At 39.5% G+C, this 23991-nt stretch overlaps 2 protein-coding genes across 4 annotated transcripts; one reads left to right on the top strand and one right to left on the bottom strand.

Moving 5' to 3' along the window:
• The first annotated feature begins 6434 nt into the window (after positions 1–6434).
• Positions 6435–18653, top strand: akap12a (A kinase (PRKA) anchor protein 12a). Of its 2 annotated transcripts, XM_067480837.1 has the most exons (4): positions 6435–6739; positions 8282–8381; positions 8538–17414; positions 17518–18653. In XM_067480837.1, the coding sequence occupies exons 1-3, from the start codon at positions 6632–6634 to the stop codon at positions 17384–17386; spliced, it is 9057 nt and encodes a 3018-aa protein (XP_067336938.1). In that variant the 5' UTR covers positions 6435–6631; the 3' UTR covers positions 17387–17414; positions 17518–18653. The 2 variants fall into 2 exon arrangements, with proteins under 2 accessions (XP_067336938.1, XP_067336939.1); XM_067480838.1 differs by lacking the exon at positions 6435–6739 and having other exon boundaries at positions 8284–8381; positions 8542–17414.
• Positions 18346–23827, bottom strand: rmnd1 (required for meiotic nuclear division 1 homolog). Of its 2 annotated transcripts, XR_010911114.1 has the most exons (13): positions 23668–23827; positions 22894–23320; positions 22704–22809; positions 22531–22606; positions 22052–22091; positions 21846–21946; positions 21653–21759; positions 21492–21556; positions 20214–20290; positions 19859–19979; positions 19667–19783; positions 19412–19512; positions 18346–18865 (listed from the first exon to the last, which is right to left on the bottom strand). XR_010911114.1 is itself a non-coding variant. In XM_067480840.1 (12 exons), the coding sequence occupies exons 2-12, from the start codon at positions 23302–23304 to the stop codon at positions 19480–19482; spliced, it is 1254 nt and encodes a 417-aa protein (XP_067336941.1). In that variant the 5' UTR covers positions 23305–23320; positions 23668–23827; the 3' UTR covers positions 18913–19479. The 2 variants fall into 2 exon arrangements, 1 of the variants encoding a protein (XP_067336941.1); XM_067480840.1 differs by lacking the exon at positions 18346–18865 and having other exon boundaries at positions 18913–19512.
• Between the last annotated feature and the right edge of the window lie 164 nt (positions 23828–23991).

Genomic DNA, 23991 nt, shown 5'->3' with positions numbered 1-23991 from the left:
AGGTGGTGTGTAGGAGGCTTTGCGACAGGGTTTCCTCAGCCAGCAGTGGTTTGTATGTGATCAGAAATTTCCATCTGCCTCCATGGTTTGAGTCACACCAGCCTTGCTGCTCGCAGGGGGGATTTTTTTAGCTAGAATGATGCATCACCAAACTGCGGCTACACACTCCTACAGCTTGGGGCTGACGCGGAAAAGACACCAACAGCATGAATGAAACTTGCAGAGACTCAAAGACCCCTCCTGCAAACCACAGAGCAGGCAGCGAGCTTTCAGTTTAGTTCTTCTCTCTCATCACCTATCGCCTGGTCAGGGCCCTGCATGCTCCCGCACTTTACCCTGCTTGGTCTTCACTCTAGACAATTGTAGCTCAAGACTTCTTTTCCTCCCTGAATAGAGGAACAGCTTCTTGTAGAGTTTAACCTTTTACTTAATGCTTTCCTGTAACTGCCATGGAGCTTGTCCCCGTTTCATTTTTAATCTAGCACCCACAGTAACAACATCAAGCTTTATTTATCACCCAACCGTAGCTCAACATCGTTTAAAAATTAGCTTTACCTCGATCTGCTACAACAGTAAAAGGCTGCTCACACACTCTCATCAACATTAACTAATTATATCAAGCATACAACAATATATAAGTCACAGGGGCAGTTTGGCATTGATAAATAATTAGGCCGCATTTAATTAATGCTTGGATTTTAAATGAGAGACTTATACTTTTACATCTCTGTATTTACATTTACATTTAGCAGATGCTTTTATCCAAAGCGACTTACAAGTGAGGTACAAGGCAGCAAAAATCTAAGTCAAGGAGAAAACATGAAAGCAAAGTCCTATCAGAAAAGTGTTCAAATTTTGTGAGATGCAAGTGCGAGAAAGAGCAGAAGGGAAGTGTTTGTTTGTTTGTTGGGTTTGTTTTTTGTTTTTTTTTTGCATAGATTTAATTGCTTCCTTGATACTTTTACTCAAAAAAGAAGAATCTGCATACTTTTGCAGCACTGCGTTTTTAACAGTGATAATGTATTTTGTCCAGCAGATGTCAGTAGTTCAGCACTGGCTTCATATGGCCCGTTTCTCACAGTTCACAAACTGTTCTATGCTTAACAATAACGCCTTTATATAATAACTACTTTATTCTGAAAATGACTTTACCCTAAAAAGTTCAATATATGACATTTTTTTCCTCTGGTGATTAGAAGGTAATTATTTATGCTAGTTACAACAAAGACACAAAAAAGGCAAATCCAGTCTAAAAAATTAGCTTTACCTCGATCTGCTACAACAGTAAAAGGCTGCTCACACACTCTCATCAACATTAACTAATTATATCAAGCATACAACAATATATAAGTCACAGGGGCAGTTTGGCATTGATAAATAATTAGGCCGCATTTAATTAATGCTTGGATTTTAAATGAGAGACTTATACTTTTACATCTCTGTATTTACATTTACATTTAGCAGATGCTTTTATCCAAAGCGACTTACAAGTGAGGTACAAGGCAGCAAAAATCTAAGTCAAGGAGAAAACATGAAAGCAAAGTCCTATCAGAAAAGTGTTCAAATTTTGTGAGATGCAAGTGCGAGAAAGAGCAGAAGGGAAGTGTTTGTTTGTTTGTTGGGTTTGTTTTTTGTTTTTTTTTTTGCATAGATTTAATTGCTTCCTTGATACTTTTACTCAAAAAAGAAGAATCTGCATACTTTTGCAGCACTGCGTTTTTAACAGTGATAATGTATTTTGTCCAGCAGATGTCAGTAGTTCAGCACTGGCTTCATATGGCCCGTTTCTCACAGTTCACAAACTGTTCTATGCTTAACAATAACGCCTTTATATAATAACTACTTTATTCTGAAAATGACTTTACCCTAAAAAGTTCAATATATGACATTTTTTTCCTCTGGTGATTAGAAGGTAATTATTTATGCTAGTTACAACAAAGACACAAAAAAGGCAAATCCAGTCTAAAAAATTAGCTTTACCTCGATCTGCTACAACAGTAAAAGGCTGCTCACACACTCTCATCAACATTAACTAATTATATCAAGCATACAACAATATATAAGTCACAGGGGCAGTTTGGCATTGATAAATAATTAGGCCGCATTTAATTAATGCTTGGATTTTAAATGAGAGACTTATACTTTTACATCTCTGTATTTACATTTACATTTAGCAGATGCTTTTATCCAAAGCGACTTACAAGTGAGGTACAAGGCAGCAAAAATCTAAGTCAAGGAGAAAACATGAAAGCAAAGTCCTATCAGAAAAGTGTTCAAATTTTGTGAGATGCAAGTGCGAGAAAGAGCAGAAGGGAAGTGTTTGTTTGTTTGTTGGGTTTGTTTTTTGTTTTTTTTTTGCATAGATTTAATTGCTTCCTTGATACTTTTACTCAAAAAAGAAGAATCTGCATACTTTTGCAGCACTGCGTTTTTAACAGTGATAATGTATTTTGTCCAGCAGATGTCAGTAGTTCAGCACTGGCTTCATATGGCCCGTTTCTCACAGTTCACAAACTGTTCTATGCTTAACAATAACGCCTTTATATAATAACTACTTTATTCTGAAAATGACTTTACCCTAAAAAGTTCAATATATGACATTTTTTTCCTCTGGTGATTAGAAGGTAATTATTTATGCTAGTTACAACAAAGACACAAAAAAGGCAAATCCAGTCAATCAAATGACTAAGAAACAGCCATAAGCTTAAAAGTTTATCCTGAATTTGTAAACCATACATATATATATTACTTTCTCTCATTTCTGTAATAGTTAAAGGTCATAAACAGTGTTGCTCTGAATTTGTCAATGTAATACATGAACAATTATAATTTTTAAAGTTGGTCAAAAACTAATTTGAAATCAAGACGACCAAAGGTACTGATGGTCTTGATTGACAACAACAGACAAAAAAGTTAAAAATGAAATAAAATAAAAAACAAAAATGTATAAACCAAAAAAAAAAAAAAAAATTCCTTTGAGTGAGTTCCACTGCAAACTTGGCCCAAAACAAAAATTACATATTGCAAGTTTAAATCTAATTGTCTCTGTTTAGTCATCTGGTTCTGATTTGAGCAACTTATTTTCCGCCAATGAAATGTGCTACACGAGATTCACATGTAGTTTTAGTTTAGTTAACCATCGGTGTGCACCACTCAGTGCTGCTCAGATCCACCTGACTGGAGGAAACAAACTCTGGGAAACAGTTTGTGATTAAAGTGCCAAGAATGTCTCCTTAATGAAAGGCTGAAAATCTGCTAAACCCAAGAACAAAGGTCTGTTTTGTGTATTTGGAAACTTTAAAGTAGCCAATTTTGCCCCTGACATCCCGTCACCATGTCACCGTGCCGGATGGAAATAAAGTTTTCACAGCTAAAACATTAAATAAAACCCATCACACGATCAAGTCTCCCTACCATTTCCCAACATGGTTCAACTATGGCACTATAGTTATTAGCATTGAATATGGCATAACACAAAATATGTTGTGTCACAAAACCAGGATTGTTATACGTTATTGAAGAGACCGAGAAACGGGGACGAAACACCAAGTACCGTGTTGAAGCGGTTCTCTTCATACATGTCAAACAGAAGCTTCTGTGCCTTCAATCCCAATCATAAGTCATCATTTTCTGCTTTTAAGTACGGTGTCCCACACGGGTCACTCATGGGACCAGGTTGATTCTCTTTTTGCATGCTTCCCCTTAGGACGTACGGTGGACATGCTGTTATGTGGATGACACACAGCTGTATCCGCCTGTCAAAGTCTTTGATCGTGGTTCGCTGAATTCTCTCTGATGACCTGCGTCAGATTGAAAGCTCAAAGCAGCTCAACACAGACACAATGAAGGTTGTTGTAATTTGTCCAATCAGGTGGTAAAACAGATAATGCCATCTACTGGTCCCCTGGTTAAACACACTTAGTCTGTTGCAAACAATCTTGGTGTTTGGTTTGACAGTTACTTAAACTTTTTAACCAAACTTTTTTTTTACTTTCATCTCAGAAATGTTTCCAAAATGCATACGTTTACTTTGCTAAGGCACCACGATGATTTTACACGTCTTTGACTCTGCACGGCTTGAAGACTTTTCACACGCCTCAGTCAAAAATCCATTAATTGCCTCTAGATTGTAGAGAATTCCGCTGTGAGACAAAAAAACAAGAAGACACCACATCACACCTGTTTTAACCTCCTTACACTGACTCTAAGTGTGTTTTAGGGCTGATTCTTCCCTGGAACGAACTACCTGTAAAAACCAGATCAGTCAGGAAGCATTTTTAAATCCCTTCTTAAAACACACTTTGTTTTCGCTAATCTTATTTGATTTTATTGATCTAGATTTTATCACCATGTCGTTGTTTCTTTGTAGCCTAGGTTTTGGTTTTTGCCGTTGTTCAGTTTTGGGGCACTTTGTAATGCAAGTGCTCTATAAATAAAGGTTATTGCTGCGGAGTCCCTGAGACCCCCTAGTTTGTTATTACAGTACACTGCACCAGGCCTCAACTGTTTGGCTGCTGTAACCAGTGGAGAAAACATCAGCTGTTTCCAGTTTCCCAAAGTTGTGACTCTAATCAATTCAAATTATTAGCATTTCACTGAGCTTCACATAACAGCACCAGTGTCTCTGAACATCTGATCAAATTAACTTTTATGCCTGTCATGCGGTTGTAGATGTTTGTTTGCTCAAAGACTCCCAAGGTCACGTTAAGGAAGGCTTCTTATATCCAGACATATAAACATAATAATTCTTTTAATATTTCCTATAAATACACATAATTTTAATGGTGAGACTCGGTCTCGAAAATAGACCGGATTCTGAAGATAACACTGATTGATGGTGGGCTTTCAGCTAAATTATGTGTTTTAAATTCGTCTGCGCTGACATTTTTATTTAATAATAAAGATAAAGAGGCAGAAGTCATTTATTGCCATTGCTGTTAGGCTGTCGGAGAACAAGAGCTCAACTGGAAAACACACAAAGAAGCACAGCTGATATTTTACATGTTTGTCTCAAAACATGCAAATCTAAAAAAAAAAAGACTCATTGCATCGAGTTCCTAGCAGTAAACTGGACGAGAAACACAGGAATTGACACCAATTAAAACATATTTTTATAAGTTTTTATCTGGTTTGGTGCAACCTTGTCTTAACAACAAAATATGTTTCTAAAATGAGCTTCAACACAGAAAAAACTGAATAAATAAGGGTTTGAGCGACATGAAGGACACAAAGTCAAACACTAAACCATTACAAACCATCAAAACACTAAATGAGGACATGATATTTCAGATGAATTCTGCTGTGGACATAACCACGGTCATACAGGTCTGTAAAATCAATTCCACCAGCAGTTGGTATTAACGACGGGAAACAGGAGGAAACAGCCACCTTCCAGCTCACACCAGGAAGTCAGTGCACCTGACCAAGAAGTAGATCCTCGAACAAACTGGCCCAGACTCAGCTGTTCTTACAACTAATTACCACAGCCATGAGAATGCTATTAGGCTTCTATCATGCACAATAATAAACCAATGAATATTTTCCTAAAAAGCTGAAACTCTTTCTTTAAATTCCCCCACAGATGTAGCCAGGAGCTACAGCCCCAGGCCTCTGTTCCTCCAAACAGTTGATTACCAAATAAATATCAGATTAAAAGACAGAGGCACAAATTCCTCAAGCTTAAGCGCATTCAAAGGTTAAAACTTTTCCAGCAACTTCGTCCACCTCGTGGTGAAATTCTCAGACCTGTATCCTGGACAGCATGCCCACATCTCCAAATCAAATCTTCAAATTACATTAGGACTGTTTTGCTGCGGTTAGTCAGTTGATTTCTATTTCAAGAGAAAAACCTGCTTGGCTTTAAAGTATGATCACTTCCATGAGCTGTTATTTCATTGACAAATATATCTGAAATACCATAAATGCTTTAAGATGAAACAGCCAACTACTCCTGCATAACTTTCCTAGCAGACATGTCCCTTTGAAGCTTGTTTGAAATAAAATACAGAATAATGCATTAAAAAAATGCATTATATATCAGGATAAACCCCTTAAGATCGTTTTCAAGAGGGTCCCTTTTAATACTTAAGTGATAAGAAAACAGAAATGTGTCATCAAAATAAAAAGCAACTGTTACACAATGACCTAAACAGCTTTCAGATATTGACAAGCACAAAATGTGAGCACTGAAAAAGAGCATAAACTTTATTTAAAATAAACTATTCACTGTGCAGTATGTGCTTTTGGACATGATCTATCTGCTTGTACTGAACATAAACGGTTTCTAAACTAAAGCTTTAACATTATTGTATCTCTGCGCAGCGGTGCAGGTTCACGCTTGTTGCTCGGACATTTGCTTCAGTCATCTGAGGACGGGCTGGGTTTTCTCTGCAGGCCGGTTTTTTTTTTTTTTTTTTTTTTGGATGCGGCGAGAGGCGGACCGGGCCGGGCCAGACTCTGCTCATAGGCTTCATGTGATCCTGCAGGGAGGCGTTTGGCTAAAAAAGACTTTTTCCGACATCCAGGCTGCACCATTAGAGATCGGAGAGCATCTCCAGCCGCTCGCTTTGATTGTGGGTAGTTTCATCATTAGTCAGCCCGGACAGGGACCCGCTGCGCTGCGGCTCCGATAATGGGAGGCGTTCAGTCTGCGCAACGAGAGAGCGAGGAGGACTCAGCGGCTGCGGAGGAGAGCGGAAAAGTGCATGATGCTCAGACTGAGCATCACGCTGAACACAAGGTATCAACACAGACAGCACTTCGTCATTAGTGGAATAGTCAAAGTTAACTTTGTATTAACGATTACTCCACACTGTTAACGCGTTAAGGGGTTTCAGTGCGTCCACAGCTGGACCACATCACTTATCACATCTTGGTAGAAACATCCGGAGACTGGATTTTGTTGTTGTGAGGATAGTGCAGAGTGCTGCTTTCAAACACATATGAAAATGGGGGGAAAAAAACCTCACAGTTGAAAGAACTAAGCACAACCAGCAATGCTGCTCCTATTTTATTGTTTCAGTGGTTGTGAAAATAAACGCCTGCTTGGTTGCTGATCCATTTCCATGGTAGTTTGAAGCTAACTGAGCTGCTCTTATGAAGAACCCTGTTTTCACTTGTGATGCTTTCGTTTGCATTTACCGTATTTGGAAAGCGAAACAGTGGAGGAATAATGACCTTTCATTCTTCAAGGAACCTTAGTAAAAGGGTGGAATTTCCTCTTTGCTGAACTCAGCAGGAGGGGACATTGATTCTTTGTGTATAACATGATCACTGGGTCATGCTGAGCAGGAAGTCAATGAGACAGCACTGTATGGGGAGAATGAAAATAGCTTTTAATGTTTTATGAGCTATATTTGTGCTACTAAACTTTGACCTTTGTGACTTCAGTGATGATGGGATTTGAGATAGAATGGAGGCTTAATATGCCACTTTTAAAAGAAAATAAGTTGTCAACTTAGTTAAACAGGAAACAATATTTTCCCACGCCACTCAATATTTTCACTGGAACCCTTAATAAGCAGACTTTTTCCCCAAATGGAATGTCAACACAACTAATGAGCTTTATTCTGTTTTTTATTATCTAAAATTATGGTTACGGTTTCTAACATAGGCTATGTGCACAGACAACCTTTAACAGATTATGGCCTTAACTTAACTTACGCTAAGGTAAAATGTGGTTTTTAGCTTATTTGAATGACCAGTTTCATTGACTACAAGACATGTTGTTGTAAACGGCTGTAAGCCTCCCAAAGCTGAAGAAAAAAAAAATCCTGAGTGGCCTGAAGTAAATTTATCAGTACATTTATTTAGTTGCACTGTGCATCACTGGTCTGTGTTAAAATTAAATAAACAAATGTCTTAGCAGGAATTAGCACATGCATCACGATCCTAACAGCTATTTTGAGCCTTTTTCCTTTTCAGTGCGTTTCTCCACCATATGTGAAAGAAATGTTTATTTTGCGCTAACCCCTGCTCAGACATTCCAGGATAATCTGACTCACATATTGGAGATTGGCACTGAGTGACTGAACGGTGTTGGTTGTTTACATAATAGGAGCCCCCTCAGTTAATTCGAGGATTGAAATACCACGTTTGTTTTCACAGAAGCCATGATTAGCTATGATTAATGTGCTTCAATTATTTAATGCTTTTCCCTCACTCAAAATTATTTCAAACTAACTGCTGAAAGGCTGAGATCTATTATTTGAAGTCCATTCAATCTAATCTTTGACACACAGGCAGGCAAGCATTTTCATCTATGTTTTGTGCTTTATTTCAGATCGTCACAAACAATGGGCAGATGTCTGATATCAATGGAAAAGCAGATGGCACTAAAGCAGAAGTTGATGGTCACGCTGAGGATGAGATCTCTGCAGTGGGTGGGTACCCATCTGTATATTACACAATTTCGACATCAGCATTACTGAAATTCATCGGATAGAATTTCATGTGACTCTCCTACAGTTTCAGCAATCAAAGTGTTTATTGTTGTCATATATTAAATATCATTTCATTTTTCTTCTGGTTTTTACCAGACAGAGATGTTTCAGAAGCAGAAAAGCCACTTAAAGAAGAAACACCATTAGAAAAAGTTGCAATTAATGAAGTTGAATCCTCTAATAAAGCTGATGCTAATGAAGAAATAACACTTGATATGATGGAAATGAATGGAAAGCAGAATGACATCAATGAAAGCTTTAAGAGATTATTCAGTAGCGTTAATTTAAAAGTGACAGTAAAAAGAGGCTCAGCAGAAAAACCTGACATAACTGTGGACGTGCCCGAAGACACCACCAAGGAAGAGCCAAACAGACCAGAATATGCTGCGAAGGAAGTGAGAATGAAAAGTGAGAATGCTGAACATGGGGCGCATGAGACCTATGATCATGAATTAACATGTCAAACCCTGACAGATGTCAGGTCAGAAGATGTTCTAGAGGCCGCAGATAAAGCTGGTCCAAGAACAACTTTACCCGTACCTGAAGATGAAAAAGTGCAACCGAATGCCGAACCTGAAGAAGAGATGGTCGTATCACCAATTAAAAGATTTTTTACAACTGGAATCTTTTTTGGACTGCGGAGGAAGAGGAAACCTGCAGAAGATGAAGCAACTCAGACAGAACCGGCAGAGATAAGGAAAACAGAAGCCGAAGAGACAACACAACCAACCGTAAAAGTACAACAAGATGATATAGAGATTAGTGTGGGTGTTGAGGCAGTTACAGCTGAGACAGAACGTAAAGAAAATGAACTTAAAGAGGAAAATCTGTCTGCCTCATCAGCTAGGACGACAGGTGAAGAGAAAACACCTTCTACGGCTACATCAACCATCATTGTGAGTGAGGCTGAAATTTTGAGTTCTCAAGAGAAAGACAAAATTCAAGCCAGTCCCCTGAAAAGGCTCCTGTCAGCGTCTAGTTTAAAGAAATCCTCCAAAAAGCAGCGAGAAAGGAAATCAAGTGATGCAAGAATGTCTGACTCTGGAGAACATGTTTCAAATCAGCTTCTCTCTTCTATCAAAGGAACTGATGATCAGACAGAAGAGTGTCCTGCAGGAGAGGAGGATGGTGCTTGGGCTTCCTTCAAAAAACTTGTGACTCCAAAGAAGAGCGTGAAGAAGTCCTCCTTAACTAACGAAGAGAAACAGATCCCAGGTCCAGTGCAGGAATCAAAGCTGAGTGAAGGTGAGCAGATGTCAGACCACAGCACAGAAGAAGGCAAGAAACGAAAAGATTCATCCGTTTCCTGGGAAGCTGTTTTGTGCGGGTCTGGCAGAAGACGAAGCAGAAGTCGAAAAACATCCGACTCTGAGGATGAAAACCCCCAAGGTGACGATGACAACAAGCAAGACTCAACGGTAGAAAGCTCTAATGAAGTAGACGGAAGTCTACTCTCTTCAGCCAAACAAGCAGCAAGTCCTCTAGATGCAGATGGAGCATCAACATGGAAATCGTTTAAAAAACTTGTCACGCCCAAAAGAAAAGCCAAGGATGAGGATACACAGTCTGATGTTGGAGCTACTCAGGACGATTCCTCTTTTTCCATAAAGAACCTTCTTCCTGGACAGAAAAAGAGAATGGCTGCCGAAAAGCAAGATTATGTTTCTTCAGATGAAGCTGATAAAGAAGTAGCTTCAGATGATGAAGACTCTTTGACACCAGCTGTGGTTCCATTGTCTGAGTTTGATACAGTTGAGACAGGAGTTCACCTACAAACCGATGCAAATATAGAAAGTCATGTACCAAAGGAACCGGCTTATGAAATCCAGCAGGATGTCCTTCATATGACGTCTGAACCATTCCTACTAAGTGATAGTCTACAAACTGAAGCAAAAAAGGTCCAAGAAAACAAGCATGCTTTTAAAAATGAGACCTTTACAGCCCCTGCTTCAAATGTAGAACCTGAAGACGTTACAGAATTAATCAGTAAACATCAGCAACTCAGTGATATTCCAGAGGAGGGTGTTATCACTGAGACCGTGGTCACTCCAGCTTCAGTCGCTGAGGAGGCAGCTAGAGATGACACTATAGCAGAAGATATGATAGAGATCACATCGGAGGCTATAACCGCACCAGAGCCTGTAGACAACACGCTGGCAGATGAAACTGAAATGGTCTCGGCAGTCTCCCACTTATCAGAGTCTTCTAAAACATCTGGAAATGCAACACCAGTCCCAGCCGAATATGACATCAAAGACACAGAGGAGGTCTTGCAGCAGGTTGTTGAAAACATCTGCATAAGCCTAAATGCACTCCCAGTTTGTTCTGAAGACATATACTCAAAAAGAATAGTTGCTTCTGTCTCACATCAAATATTTCAATCATTTAAAAAACAGGACCAAACTATTTTGGAGATACACAGGAGTTCAGATGCAACTGCCATTTGTACAGGTCTAAAGGTTAAAGAGCTGCATGGAATTAATGAACTTGCAGCAACAGCCCAAAAAGAAAGTCTCTCTGAAGTCAGTGAAGCAGTTTCTACGGAATTTGTATCTGAAGTTCCTACTGAGGAATTTGACACTGCTGAGCTTTCTGTGGATGAAATACTTAAGATTAGTGTTACACATCTGGAAGAAAGTATAAAAACATTAGAAAGTACTAATGAGAACCATGATGTACTGGAATGTGAATCTGAAGTAAATGAAGCTACATCTACAGAGATACGACCTAAAAGTGAAGAGACTGTTGTGGATGAATGTTCCCTCATTGAGGCGCATCAAGCTGAACCGGAGAATTGTCAAATTTATACGCAAGAAGAAGAAACTAGAGATGGAGGTTTGGGGCAGAAAGTCCAAAGTGTGTTAGAAACAAAGGATGCAATCATGCAACTTCAGGCTGAGAATCAAGAGCAACCACCTGTAGAGGTACAAGAGCTGCAAGTATTAACAACTGGAGAAGCCACCACATTAAATTCTACAGAGGATATTGCTCAATTACCTGAAAAGGAAGTTAGAACCGAAGACATTCCACCAGCAGCCACCATGACAGATGAACCCAAAGAGGAACCTGAGCACCTCACTGAAGACAATGCTGAGACACAAAAGGTGGATGAACTACAGGAAGATGCACAAGCACCTGCATTAGATTCAAAGATTAGTAATAAAAAAAGCTCTGAAAAGGACGATAAATTACAAACAGATGCTGCTAAAATTGAACACGATGTAACAGAAGTATTAGGAACTGTACAAGACACTGCAGTAGATTCAGAGATAGGTGGTAATGAAACCCCTGGACTGCAAATGTTATTATCAGAAGACATTGTGCAAGCAGAAACGGTTACATATGAGCCCAAAGAGGAACCCGAGCCTCTCACTAAAGTCGATACTGAGACAGACGAGGAAGATGAACTACAAACAGACGCAGCAAAAATTGAAAATGTGCATGTATCTGAAGTATTAGGGGAAGTACTAAAAGCTGCGGTAGATTCAGAAATGACTAGTGTTGGAACACCTGAGAAGGAAGTACCAAGATTGGAGGACAGTCCATCATCAGAAAGAGTTATGGATGAACCCAAAGAGGAAATCGAGCCTGCCACTAAAGTCAATGTTGAGCCAGAAAAGGACGACGAACTAAAAACACATCCAGGCAGAAGTGAGCAAGTACAGCAAGTATTAGTAGCACAAGCAGCTGCACTAGATTCAGAAATACATAGTAGTAAAACCTCTGAAAAGGAAATACTATTAACAGAAGACACTGCACTAGGAGAAGCAGTTAGGCATGAAATCAAAGATAAAACTGAGTCTGTCACCGAAGTCAATGCTGAGCTGGAAAAGAAAGATGAAATACAAACAGATACAACCCAAACTGTACATGTTCAAGTATCAGATGTAGTAGGAAGTGTCCAGGCAACTGCAGTAGATTTAGAGATAGGTGGTATTGAACCCCCCGAAATACTATTATCAGAGGACATTGTGCAAGCAGAAACAGTTACATATGAACCCAAAGAGGAACCCGAGCCTGTCACTGAAATCACTGCTGAGCCAGAGAAGGAAGATGAACTACAGGTAGACGCAGCCAAAACTGAATATGTGCAAGTATCTGAAGTATTAGGGTTTATACATGAAGCTGCAGTAGATGCAAAGATGACTAGCACTGAAACACCTGAAAAGGAAGTACCCTTATTGGAGGACATTCCTTCATCAGAAAGAGTTATGGGTGAACCCAGAGAGGAAATCGAGTCTGTCACTAAAGTCACTGTTGAGCCAGAAAAAGACGACGAGCTGCAAACAGACGCAGCCACAAGTGAACAGAAGCAACTACAGCAAGTATTTGCTGTAGATGTAACTGCATTAGAATCAGAGATGGGTAGTACTCCAACGCCTGGAATGCAAGTACTATTATCAGATATTGTTCCGCCAGCAGAAGCAGTTACTGAAGAACCTGAAGAGAAAACTATGCCTGTCACTGAAGTCAATGTTATGTGTGTAAAGGAAGATGAACTACAAACACATGCTGCCAAAACTGAATACAGACAAGTACCAGAGGTATTAGCTGTACAAGCAGCTGCACTTGATCCACAGATCGGTAGTATTAAAATCTCTGAAAGGGAAATACCATTAACAGAAGACACAGCACAAGGAGAAGCAGTGACACGTGAACTGGTGGACAAAACTGAGCCCGTCACTGAAGTCAATGGTGAGTCAGAGAAGGAAGATAAACTAAAAGCAGATGCTGCCAAAATTAAAAATGAGCAAGTATCTGAAGTATCAGGACAAATACTAAAAGCTGCAGTAGATACAGAGATGAACAGTAGTGAAACACCTAAAAAGGACGTACCATCATTGGAGGACATTTCACCATCAGAAAGAGTTCCAAGTGAACCCAAAGAGGAACCTGAGCATCTCACTGAAGTCGTTGTTGAGCCAGAAAAAGGTGATGAAATACAAGGAGATGCTGAATATAGACAAGTATCAGAAGTATTAGCTGTTCAGGCAGCTGCACTATGTTCAGAAATCAGTACTATCTCTGAGAAGGAAAATGTTTTATCAGAAGACACTGCACCAGGAGAAGCGATTACACATGAACTCAAAGATGAAACTGCGCCTGTCAGTGAAGTCAATGTTGAGTGGGACAAGGAAGATGAATTACAAACAGTTGCTGCTAAAATTGAAGATGAGGTATCAGAAGTATTAGGAGGTGACCAACCAATTACAGAAGATTCAGAGACTGATGGTTCTGAAATATCTAAAATGCAAGTATCATTATCAGAAGATACTGTCCAAGCAAAAACTGTTACATACGAACCCAAAGAGGAACCCGAGCCTGTCTCTGAAAACGAAATGCTATTATCAGAAGATACTGCAATAGGAGAAGCAGTCACAGATGAACTTAAAGACAAAACTCAGCCTGTCATTAAAGTTGATGTTGAATGTGAAAAGGAAGATGAAAAAAATGATGCTGCCAAAATTGAACATGTTCAAGTATCAGAGGTATTAGGAGGTGACCAAGCAAGTACAGTACATTCACAGATAGGTGGCACTGAAACATCTGAAATGCAAGTATCATTATCAGAAGATACTGTCCAAGCAGAAACTGTTACATACGAACCCAAAGAGGAACCCGAGCCTGTCACTGAAGTCAATGTTGAGCCTGAGAAGGAAGTTGAAAAACAAAGAGATGCAGCCAAAACTAAATATGTGCAAGTATCTGAAGTATTAGGATGTGAACAAGCAGCCGCAGTAGATTCAGAAATGACTAGTACTGAAACACCTGAAGTACCATTATTGGAGGACATTCCATCATCAGAAAGAGATGAACCCAAAGAGGAAACTGAGCCTGTCACTAAAGTCACTGTTGATCCAGAAAAGGACGACGAACTACAAACACATGCTTCCAAAACTGAATACAGACAAGTATCCGAAGTATTAGCTGCACTAACAACTGCACTAGATTCAGAGATCAGTAGTAGTAAAATCTCTGAAAACGAAATGCTATTATCAGAAGATACTGCAATAGGAGAAGCAGTCACAGATGAACTTAAAGACAAAACTCAGCCTGTCATTAAAGTTGATGTTGAATGTGAAAAGGAAGATGAAAAAAATGATGCTGCCAAAATTGAACATGTTCAAGTATCAGAGGTATTAGGAGGTGACCAAGCAAGTACAGTACATTCACAGATAGGTGGCACTGAAACATCTGAAATGCAAGTATCATTATCAGAAGATACTGTCCAAGCAGAAATTGTTACATATGAACACAAAGCGGAAACTGAACCTGTCACTGAAGTCACTGCTGAGCCTGAGAAGGAAGATGAAAAACAAAGAGATGCAGCCATAACTGAACGTGTTCATGTATCAGATGTACTGGAAGGTGTGGAGGCAACTGCAGTAGATTTAGAGATGCGTGGTACTGAAACCCTTGAAATGCAAATACCTTTATCAGAGGACATTCCACAGGGAGAAGCAGTTACATGTGAAGTCAAAAAGGAAACCAAACCTGTGCCTGAAGATGAGCTGGACAAAAAAGATAAACTACAAACAGATTCCGCTAAATCTGAATATGGACAAGTACCAGAAGTATTAGTTGTACAAGGAGCAGCACTAGATTTAGAGATGGCAAATGAAAATGAAGACCCATTATCAGAGGACATTCCCCTAGAAGAGACCATGGAGGATCTCGCTGAAGATCTAGAGGCACAAGTAACCACAATAGATTTAGATGAAGGAAGTGCTACATCACAGGCTGCTCCAGAGACACAAGCTCTTGTGGATGAACCTGGACAAGCAGAAAAATCAGATTCGGAGCAGGGCAGAATTGTGTCCCTTGAAATGGAAGTAATATCAGGAGAAACTCAATCAACACAAAGTGTTGATGAACCATTACTTGCAACTGAAGGCAGCACTGAGCCAATGGAAGAAATAAGAGCTGAAGATGCTAAAACTGAAGATGTTCAAGAATCAGAAGTATTATCTTGTAACGGTAATGACACTGTAACTGAAACAGAGCCTGAGGTAGAGGCAACTATATCTGGACATGGTGCAGAGAGTGTCGAGGGAGCTGATGCTCAGCAAAGTGACTTTCAGAATCCAGATGCTGACTATGTCATTGGTTCAGTTACAGATCAAATAGATAGTAAAGCTGGGATAGAATTTAATCAGGCTTTAGAGACAAATGAGGACCAGACAGCAAAGAGTCTCCCACAAGATGTTCACGTTGAGCAGGAAGCGGGAATCCCTGAAGTTGCAGACAAGTTCCAGACATTATCAGCAGTTCATGTTTCTTCTGTCAATGAGGAAACAAACTGTGTACCAGTCCTAGAAAAGAAAGTTATTTCTGAAGAAACCCCAGAACCGTGTGTAGATAATGCCACTGTTACATATGAACCCAAACACGAGGTGCAGCTCAGTGAGGTGCAAGGCAGCGTTCAGGGAGAGAAACAAGGTGAACTTCCAGGTGCTCAGGTAAAGATTTCTGCAGTTGAGCATGCTGTAGTGGCGCAAGTAATCACATGTAATCTAAGAGAGGTCTCAGCTGCAATACCTGATGTTTTGATAGAGCAAAGGTCAGACATTCGTGAACCATTGATGGACACAATAGCAAATGAGCTGGAGTTCAAGGAGGAAGTTGAGACTGCAACGCCAAAAGTACAAAGTGACGTGACTCAGGCAGCGAAGGAAGAACGTGGGGTTGCGATGATGCAGGTGCCATCAGCAGAGTTCGAGAACACCCACGGAATTCAAGTGCAGGTTTTTGAAGTCGATGTAGAGGCAGCGGAGATACTCGTTGACTCTGTAGTAAATGTAGGAGTAACAGAAGCCAAAGAAGTCGTCGGCGTTTGCCATGAAAGTGTTACAGTACAAGACACACTGTCAGCCACTGAGGAGACTGAAAAGGAACTGATTAACGAGGAAAACACAGTGATCATTCACAAAGTTATTCAGCATGTGAAGGAGGACTTACCAGAGAGCCTGGTGGTTCAAACCAGAAGCCAGGAGGAAGTTGTCAACTTGGAACAAGAACCTATAAAACTGCCAGATGATGTGACAGTAATGAGGCAGGCTTCTGAAAGTGAATCAGACAAAGTGGAGAATCAAAGAGAAAAGGAGCAAATTACCATCGGTCAAAGGCGAACGGAAGCACCCATCAGTGACGATTCAACTCAAACACTTAATGTTCCAAGAAGTTTGGACTCAGAGGATTCGGAGGAACATAAAGCTGGTGTCACAGCAGAAGAAGTTAAACCGCCATCAGAGGACTTAGAGATGAAAACAACCAACCAAGAAGCACAAATATTTCCTACGACAACAAGCAAAACTGGATCAGAAGCCCCTCAAAACACTGGAGAAACCTCATTGATAGGTCATTTGGAGTCTTATTCAAGTCCTTTAGAAGGTAATCTTAACTTACAATCTGGCCAAGCAGAGCCACCAGCTTCCCCATCAGCGGCAAAAGAGAGATCACACGATTGCCCACCACCAGCTACAGAGCGAACACTTACAGATGAGTCGGAGCTTGGTGTTCACGCTGTAGATCCCCAGCAGAATGCCAGACAAATCCTGAGTGAGCCACATCTCTATGAAGCCTATTGTGGAAAACCACAGGTAGAAAACCCGCCTGAACAAACAGAAGAAGAAAACGAGCAGGATTTGTGGATGGATGCTGAGGAGGACATTTGCACTCAGGAGCAATCAGATGTATCCGGCGTTAAGGTGGAGGAACCAGGAAAACACCAAACAGAATGTGACCAGGAGGAAAAGGCAGAACTTCAATACGAGGCTGAAAGGGCTCCGGACCCCGCTTCAAAATCCCAGATAAAGGAAGAAGAAAGTCAACAGGAAATGCAGAAAACAGGGGAAACAGGTGAAACTGAGAATGAAAGTGAAGAGTTTTCTGTTGCACCTGAGCATCTTGGAACCACGAGTGTTGCACTGACGGAGTGGGAGTGAATCCAGCTAACTTTCATTCCATTCACAGGCAAGTTTCTGCATTTGCTCGTTCTCTCATGGTGTTTTTGAGGTTCTGTTCCATAATTTGCAGCATCTAATTTAATTATCCTGCATGTTGTTTTTCTTTCAAGGTTGGACAATCAAAAAGGAAGCGTGGTGAGCTTGTAAAGAAGTCTCCAGAAAAGAGAAGGACTGAATGTGGCCGAGGAAAAGTGAAGGAAATGGCACTTTGCTGCTTTTGACATTATATTCAACCAAAAATATTCCAACCAGTACTAATGACAGTAGTCTTGATTTTTAAGATGCTTTTACTAATATGATAAAGTGTGTGACTTGTGAGGGGGCTGTAGCAGAAGCATCAACTACAACAGTGTTAATCTTCTGGGGGGGTGGGGGTGGGTGGGGTTAGACACAGTGTGATTTTACAGGTGAGATACTCAACTACATCCACTACTTCATTAAAGTTAATGAGTAGTTTGGCAAGTAATTTTCATAAAACATTTAGTCCTATTTCACGTTACGATCCTTTATTTTAATTGGAATTAATGTCTGAGAATTTTCTTAAGATTCTGATTGTCTTTTTATTGGAAACATTTAATTAGGTGTTATTGTGTGTGACCCAGGTACAGAATCATTTCTCTTCATATTCAGTACATTACTATATAGAGACGTGTCCCATCTTTTGTGTCTATCATCTATGTTTTATAAATTGTTTGTGTAATCTGTTTATTAATTTGAGTTAATTGCATAATTATGGAATCTATGCAGGTAAACAATAGGAAGACATAAGCATGCTGCACACATACAGTGTAGTATATTGTATATTACCTTGTACATAATGTTGTACTGCTTAAACAGGCTAAACTTATTTTGAACCTAACATAATTTCTACTTTGACAAATTTTAAGATATCAGCATGTAAGAGCATGGCACATTTCTCTTATTTTAATTTTAAATTAATATTTACATACCTATTTATCATCAATAGAACTATAATTAACAAAGCCCTAAAATTAAACAACTCTGGCAGCTTTACTCATTATGTTGTATATTCCAGATGTAAGTCTCAATGAGCTTGGAAACAAAAAAACAAACAAAAAAGAAATTTAATGATACCACAGGCCCAGTAATAAAAGTGTGTGGTATGAGTGAAAGAAAAAGTATGACTGTTTTATTTGGATTAATTTTCATGTACCTTAACTTCTGTGGATGAGTCTTGTTGGTCCAGTGTTAACTAGTGGAATAAAATAAATCCCAGAGTTCCCCATGTTTATACATACACATTTTTAAAGTAAAATATTTGATAATCAAATCCTGTTAAAGGGCAAATCCACGTCTTCTTTTCCTTTCGGCTGTTCCCTTTCAGGAGTCGCCACAGCGAATCATGTGCCTCCATCTAACGCTGTCCTCTGCATCCTCTTCTCTCACACCAACTAACTTCATGTCCTCTCTCAAATCCATGTAGTCGTCCCAAACAATCTGGTGACCACAAGTTAACTTTACTGAACCAATGATTACCCAAGTTTACAATTCCAGCACTGAAACTTTATTTGCAAAGTTTTAAAATAAGAAACAGAACTCCTGGTCGGAGTTGTAAAGTTAATAGAGTTTAATAAGTTGCCATATCTTGTTTTCTTTTCTTTACTGCTGCAGTTTATGTCACAACAGTCTTAAAAAACAAAACAAAACCAACAACTATATTTCATACATTACATACATGTTTTTTTTTTTTACACATAATTTAAAAATGAAATGATTGAAATAAGCGCATTTATTCAAAAACAAACAAAACTCAATGATCCCAAAGGTTTAACAGTCTTTATGCTCTAAATAAGTAAAGCTCTATACAGTTTGGACTAATCGCTAATGTTCTTCAAAAATAGTGAAGCTTAGAAAAAGTATCACATGGTGTTGAAATATAAATATATTTACCATTTATAATAGTAACAGTAAAACATTAAAAAATATTTCGGTCCGCTTATGATTTCAGAAAACACTGTCACGTATCACGGACAGTAATAGTACCTTTGTATCATTCTTCCTTTGCAGATTTAGGTGCCTTTTGTAGACTTGTAAAATGTTGGAAGTGCAGTTCAGAAGATCATTTTTGCAAGTTCAAACATTACCTACAGGAAACACAAAGCAACAGATGTACTACTGTTTCTAGACCAACAGTGAAAGAGTACTGCATGTGCAGTACACAGCGGATACTACGACTGATTTTTACAGGTTTGAAATCTTTTGCACAAGATTTGGACACCAATAATCTATTTTTCTTACCTCAATAGTAATGAGGATGACTATCATCCACTCCAACCTCAAACTGTGCTTCTCACTCAGGTGGCTCCTCATCAAGTCTGTCAACTGTGTGCAGTGTTCCAACTTCTCATTCACAACCTAAAAACACATATTAAGAGAGAAGAAATAAAACCAGAGCCTCTTAGTGTCAGGGTGTATATTTGGGCTACTTACATTGACCCGGCGGTTGATGCTGAGGAACTGGCAGGTCTTGTCGTAGAGTTTTTCCAGGTTTTCTCTGTCCCAGTAGAAATCAGGAGTAAGCAGAAGGTCAGATCTCAGGTTTATGCAGTGTCTGTCAAAACACAGGGATATGGAAACAGTAACGTGTCAACAAACAGACCTAAAATACTTTGTATACCATCTCAATTTACTTAAAGCTTCAGTAGATAGTGACAGTAACCAGGTCAGTAACTTTCCAACGATGACTGGCAATCATCAGCAGTGGAAATCAATATGTACTTTTGTTCTTACCAAATATAAAGGTTGCGATTCCCTTGGAATGAACTGTGGTGAAAACTGAATTTACCTCAATGTGAAAAGCTCTCCTATTTTCTTCATAACCTCTGCAGAGGATAGCTTTACTCTTTTGCCAGACTTCAGTGTCTGTGGAAAAAAAGAATAGAATAATAGATATTAAATGTACTGGCTTTTATCAATACAGATTAAATGGGTCAAAAGTTGTGTGTGGGGAATCCAAAGGAATTTAAATAAGCTTTAGGCTGATTACTGGGCCCTGCAGTCAACCTTCTAGACCCCATGTCACGCGACACCATTCCACCCTCAGTTAGTGCATCTCTAAAGAATGAAACCTGTCCTGACCCAAGCAAACAGGAGAAGCTTGGACCTGACCTGACCTTATATTTGCATTTTGTTTGCTGCAGTTGCTGACCCAATGGGCTAAACTGGCTTGTTAGACAACTCCAGACTCAGGCCTCAACTAAACAGCAAAGGCAACACGCCGTCCTTTTCATTAAGTGGTATTTTGAGCTGGGCCAAATTACTACTACAGTACCAATAGCCAACACGGTGCTAACTGACTACAATAAGCCAACTGATCAAGCTAGACAGACAGTATGTTGGTACGATCAGCAGCCGAGTAGTCACCACCAGTTACCTCAAGTAACAGAGCTTGGACTCGTATCCATGTATAAAGGCCACTAAGCCAATTCATCTTCTAATTGGCTTATTAGCTGCTAGACACCTTAGCAGTTAGTCCCGGCATGTCCTCAGGTGTACTGCCCTTAAGACAGACTGTTTTCAGCCTGACAGTTTGTGCTGAAGCGAAGCTACACCAGCACACAGAGCATGTTGAGTCCTCGCCAATACTTTTACTAAGGCTTTGAGAGATGGAAGCACATGATAAAGGAATTTCTCCTAGTATGAATATAATCCTTCCTGCTTCGACATCCTCTCTCTACCTAAACTTCCTCTTAAGTGCAGCTGCTTCGCTCTAAGTAGACTGTAAATTGCTTCGACACAAACCCCGTCTGTGCTGTACATGTCCTATAAATGATAAGTGCTGCCTACTAGTGTAAAACTACCTGCCTCCCTGACGATAGCATCATCCGTAGTCTTGCTTTACTACATTTAAATTTGTTGGCTAAACTGGTAAGAGGGAGCTATAAAATGGCTTCTACGTTCCAGCTGGACAGGGGACTGACATCTTTACACTTAATGCCATCCACGGCCTGTCAAAAAGTGATGACCTATCTTACACACACACACACACACACACACAACTAACCACTGCAGATAATCAATTATTAATTACTTCTTGCTCTTTACTGCTAAGTTTTCACTGTACCTCGGGAATTGACTGAATTGACTCTACAAAGTTGTCTAATGACACCTCCCATATCGCCAGCTTCACTGGAAAAAAAAAAAAAGCACAAGGTTAGACGAGAGGATCCTTCTACCACAAAACGATACAAATGTTAGAGTTGTGGTTGAAAGATAAGCTCTCACCTGACGAACAGAGTGCATTTGAAAATGCAAATTTCTCTAGAACAGCTTCGTGTTGCTCCATCTCGTCACTCAGAATAAAGTTTCCCCGTTCAAGCTTTGTATGTCCACTGAAGGAGAAATCATTTACAATATATACACAAGCTACGAAATGTCTGGAGGTACAAGTAAACACAAAGGGTGGAGAGGAACATACGCTCCAACTGTGTAGTTTATTTCTTCATTTTCCCAGTGGACCAATGCTACTTCGTAAGGCTGGATCTCATGGTTTTCTAATATTCTCAAAACCTTTTTCATCTGTAACGACAGTGAAGAAAATTACATGCATGCTACTACAGACATATATAGAAGAATCACAGTTAATAACATAGGCTCATTTACAATATATATTGTTTCCTTTACCGTTTTCTCTTCAACATTCCAGAAAACCACTGAGCCTTCCCTGAAATGTCAGATTGAGAAAGTCAGGTTTACTGATAACTCTTGATAAAATAAGTTAGTGCAAAAAGAAATGGGTGTCTTTTCATTTCTTTTAAACCAACACCAATACAATATTAATGTTTTAGCAACAATTATGTAACAAATATTTAAATCTTGACATATCTGTCCAAAACCATTTTTAGAAGAATAGAAGAATATCCCATAATACCTATGTTTAATGTAGTAATAATGGCCGTAGTCAAACTAAGATTATCCTAGTTTCCTAAATTAGAAAATATATGAATTAGATCATGAAATACTGACAAAAAAGTAATAATAGGAAACATTTCAGTACCCCAGAAAAAACATTGTATTTTTAAAAATATTTTAGTATCAGATAACTTATTTTCAAGGTAAATCCTTAAACAAAGCACAATAAACACAGATTACTTTATTTCTACCTGAAGAAGAACATCAGAGCATTGTCATCTGGTTTTGCAGCGACATCTGTACTTATCACCAGCACATTTGAGGCATCTGAAATCAAAACATGATTGTGATAAAATGTAATAGTTGCTCCAACCACTATACTCCACAGTTAAACTTCTAATTTGTGTGTAATTTAGAGTCATACCTCTGGGTAAAGCTATTTCATTGAAGCCGTGGTTAATTAAGTCGTGGCAAAGTGTCGGCAAATGATACTGATCGGCTGTTGCAAAAGCTATGCACTGCATCATGTCCTACAGACACAGCACAAGGATTTATTAAACACTGAGGCAAATGTGAGATATATTAATCACTAATCTAATGATGAGCTGATTTACCTGGTCCTCATTTAGGGACGGCTGATTGGTTCTAGATGGTTGCTTGGTTCTTGGTCCTTTGGGAACCCTTTTCCCAAGCACTGGTGCAGGTTGTAAACTTGACTTTAACACAGACTTCACAAGGTCTGATGAGTAAAAGCACTTCTGTCCACTTTTGTATTTAGTCAGTATCCCAGGGTTGGTCAAATTGCTGCAAAGACTTTTAAAACCACTTAATGGAGGCAGCACCCGTCTTATATGCATCCTTGCAAAGATCCCTTGGCCAGGCCAAGGTGAGAGAGTCCTGGGGTGGGATTCATACTTGTGTGGTTGGACAGAGTGGGAGAAGCTGGCAGAGACACAGATGCAGACTGGTTTCCTCCTTACAGTCTGCTGAGCTCCCAGTCTGGACCACAGTGTACGGAGAAGCATGTTCTCAAATAGACAACTGTACAGTTAAGCCACAAGAAAGTAAAAAGCTGTTAGTGCACCTTGAGGCGACATACTGTAACTTAACATAGGAAGCCTGGTAAACCTTCAGGTTATTACAAACATGTATAATCCAAGGTTAACCCCATTTATGACATAAAACTGGTTTAAAAACACGCATGGCTGATCTCACATATGTTAGCTAAAATTATTCTCAGGACCAATCCAGTTAAAATTTACCTACAGCGATTAGCCAGAAGGGAAATAAATACATTACAGAGTTATAAGTTAAAATCACTTTGCAATCCAGCTGGTTTAAGTGTTTAGCTAGCTGTTAACTGATAAATGACCTGTCAGTTCACTCACCGGTAAACGAAAAAGAAGCGTTTCCAAACAAGTCAATGTCTACAGCGTCAGAAAACCTCAGTCACGGAAAGTGTTATGTTAAAAGACAATTGTGAATTTGTGACATCTGCAGCATGACAACTGGCACGACAAAGCGAGGAGGCGTGTTGCCTTTTGCTACTGGAGTTGTGTCCATTCACTTCCTGTTTGAGATGACGTACTAGGAGTGACGTACTAGAAGCGACGCCCATGCCCCGAACTCGAAGTGGCAGATCGAGCTTCGCGACCGGTTTTTACTTATTTATTTATATCTCCAAATTTGACAGGAGCACACTGCCCACACAA

This window comes from Channa argus, chromosome 16 (genome assembly GCF_033026475.1).
Source record: "Channa argus isolate prfri chromosome 16, Channa argus male v1.0, whole genome shotgun sequence".
In the NCBI taxonomy this organism is placed as follows: Eukaryota; Metazoa; Chordata; class Actinopteri; order Anabantiformes; family Channidae; genus Channa; species Channa argus.
Note: the sequence above shows the minus strand (reverse complement) of the source record. Positions and strands in the feature narration are given on the sequence as shown.

Coding starts and splice junctions, on each gene's coding strand:
- akap12a (XM_067480837.1), top strand. CDS start 6,632: ATGGGAGGCGTTCAGTCTGCGCAACGAGAGAGCGAGGAGGACTCAGCG. Junction 6,740..8,281: donor AGCATCACGCTGAACACAAG/GTATCAACACAG, acceptor GCTTTATTTCAG/ATCGTCACAAACAATGGGCA. Junction 8,382..8,537: donor GGATGAGATCTCTGCAGTGG/GTGGGTACCCAT, acceptor GGTTTTTACCAG/ACAGAGATGTTTCAGAAGCA.
- rmnd1 (XM_067480840.1), bottom strand. CDS start 23,304: ATGCTTCTCCGTACACTGTGGTCCAGACTGGGAGCTCAGCAGACTGTA. Junction 20,291..21,491: donor CAATTCAGTCAATTCCCGAG/GTACAGTGAAAA, acceptor TTTTTTCCACAG/ACACTGAAGTCTGGCAAAAG. Junction 19,513..19,666: donor TCATCCTCATTACTATTGAG/GTAAGAAAAATA, acceptor TGTTTCCTGTAG/GTAATGTTTGAACTTGCAAA.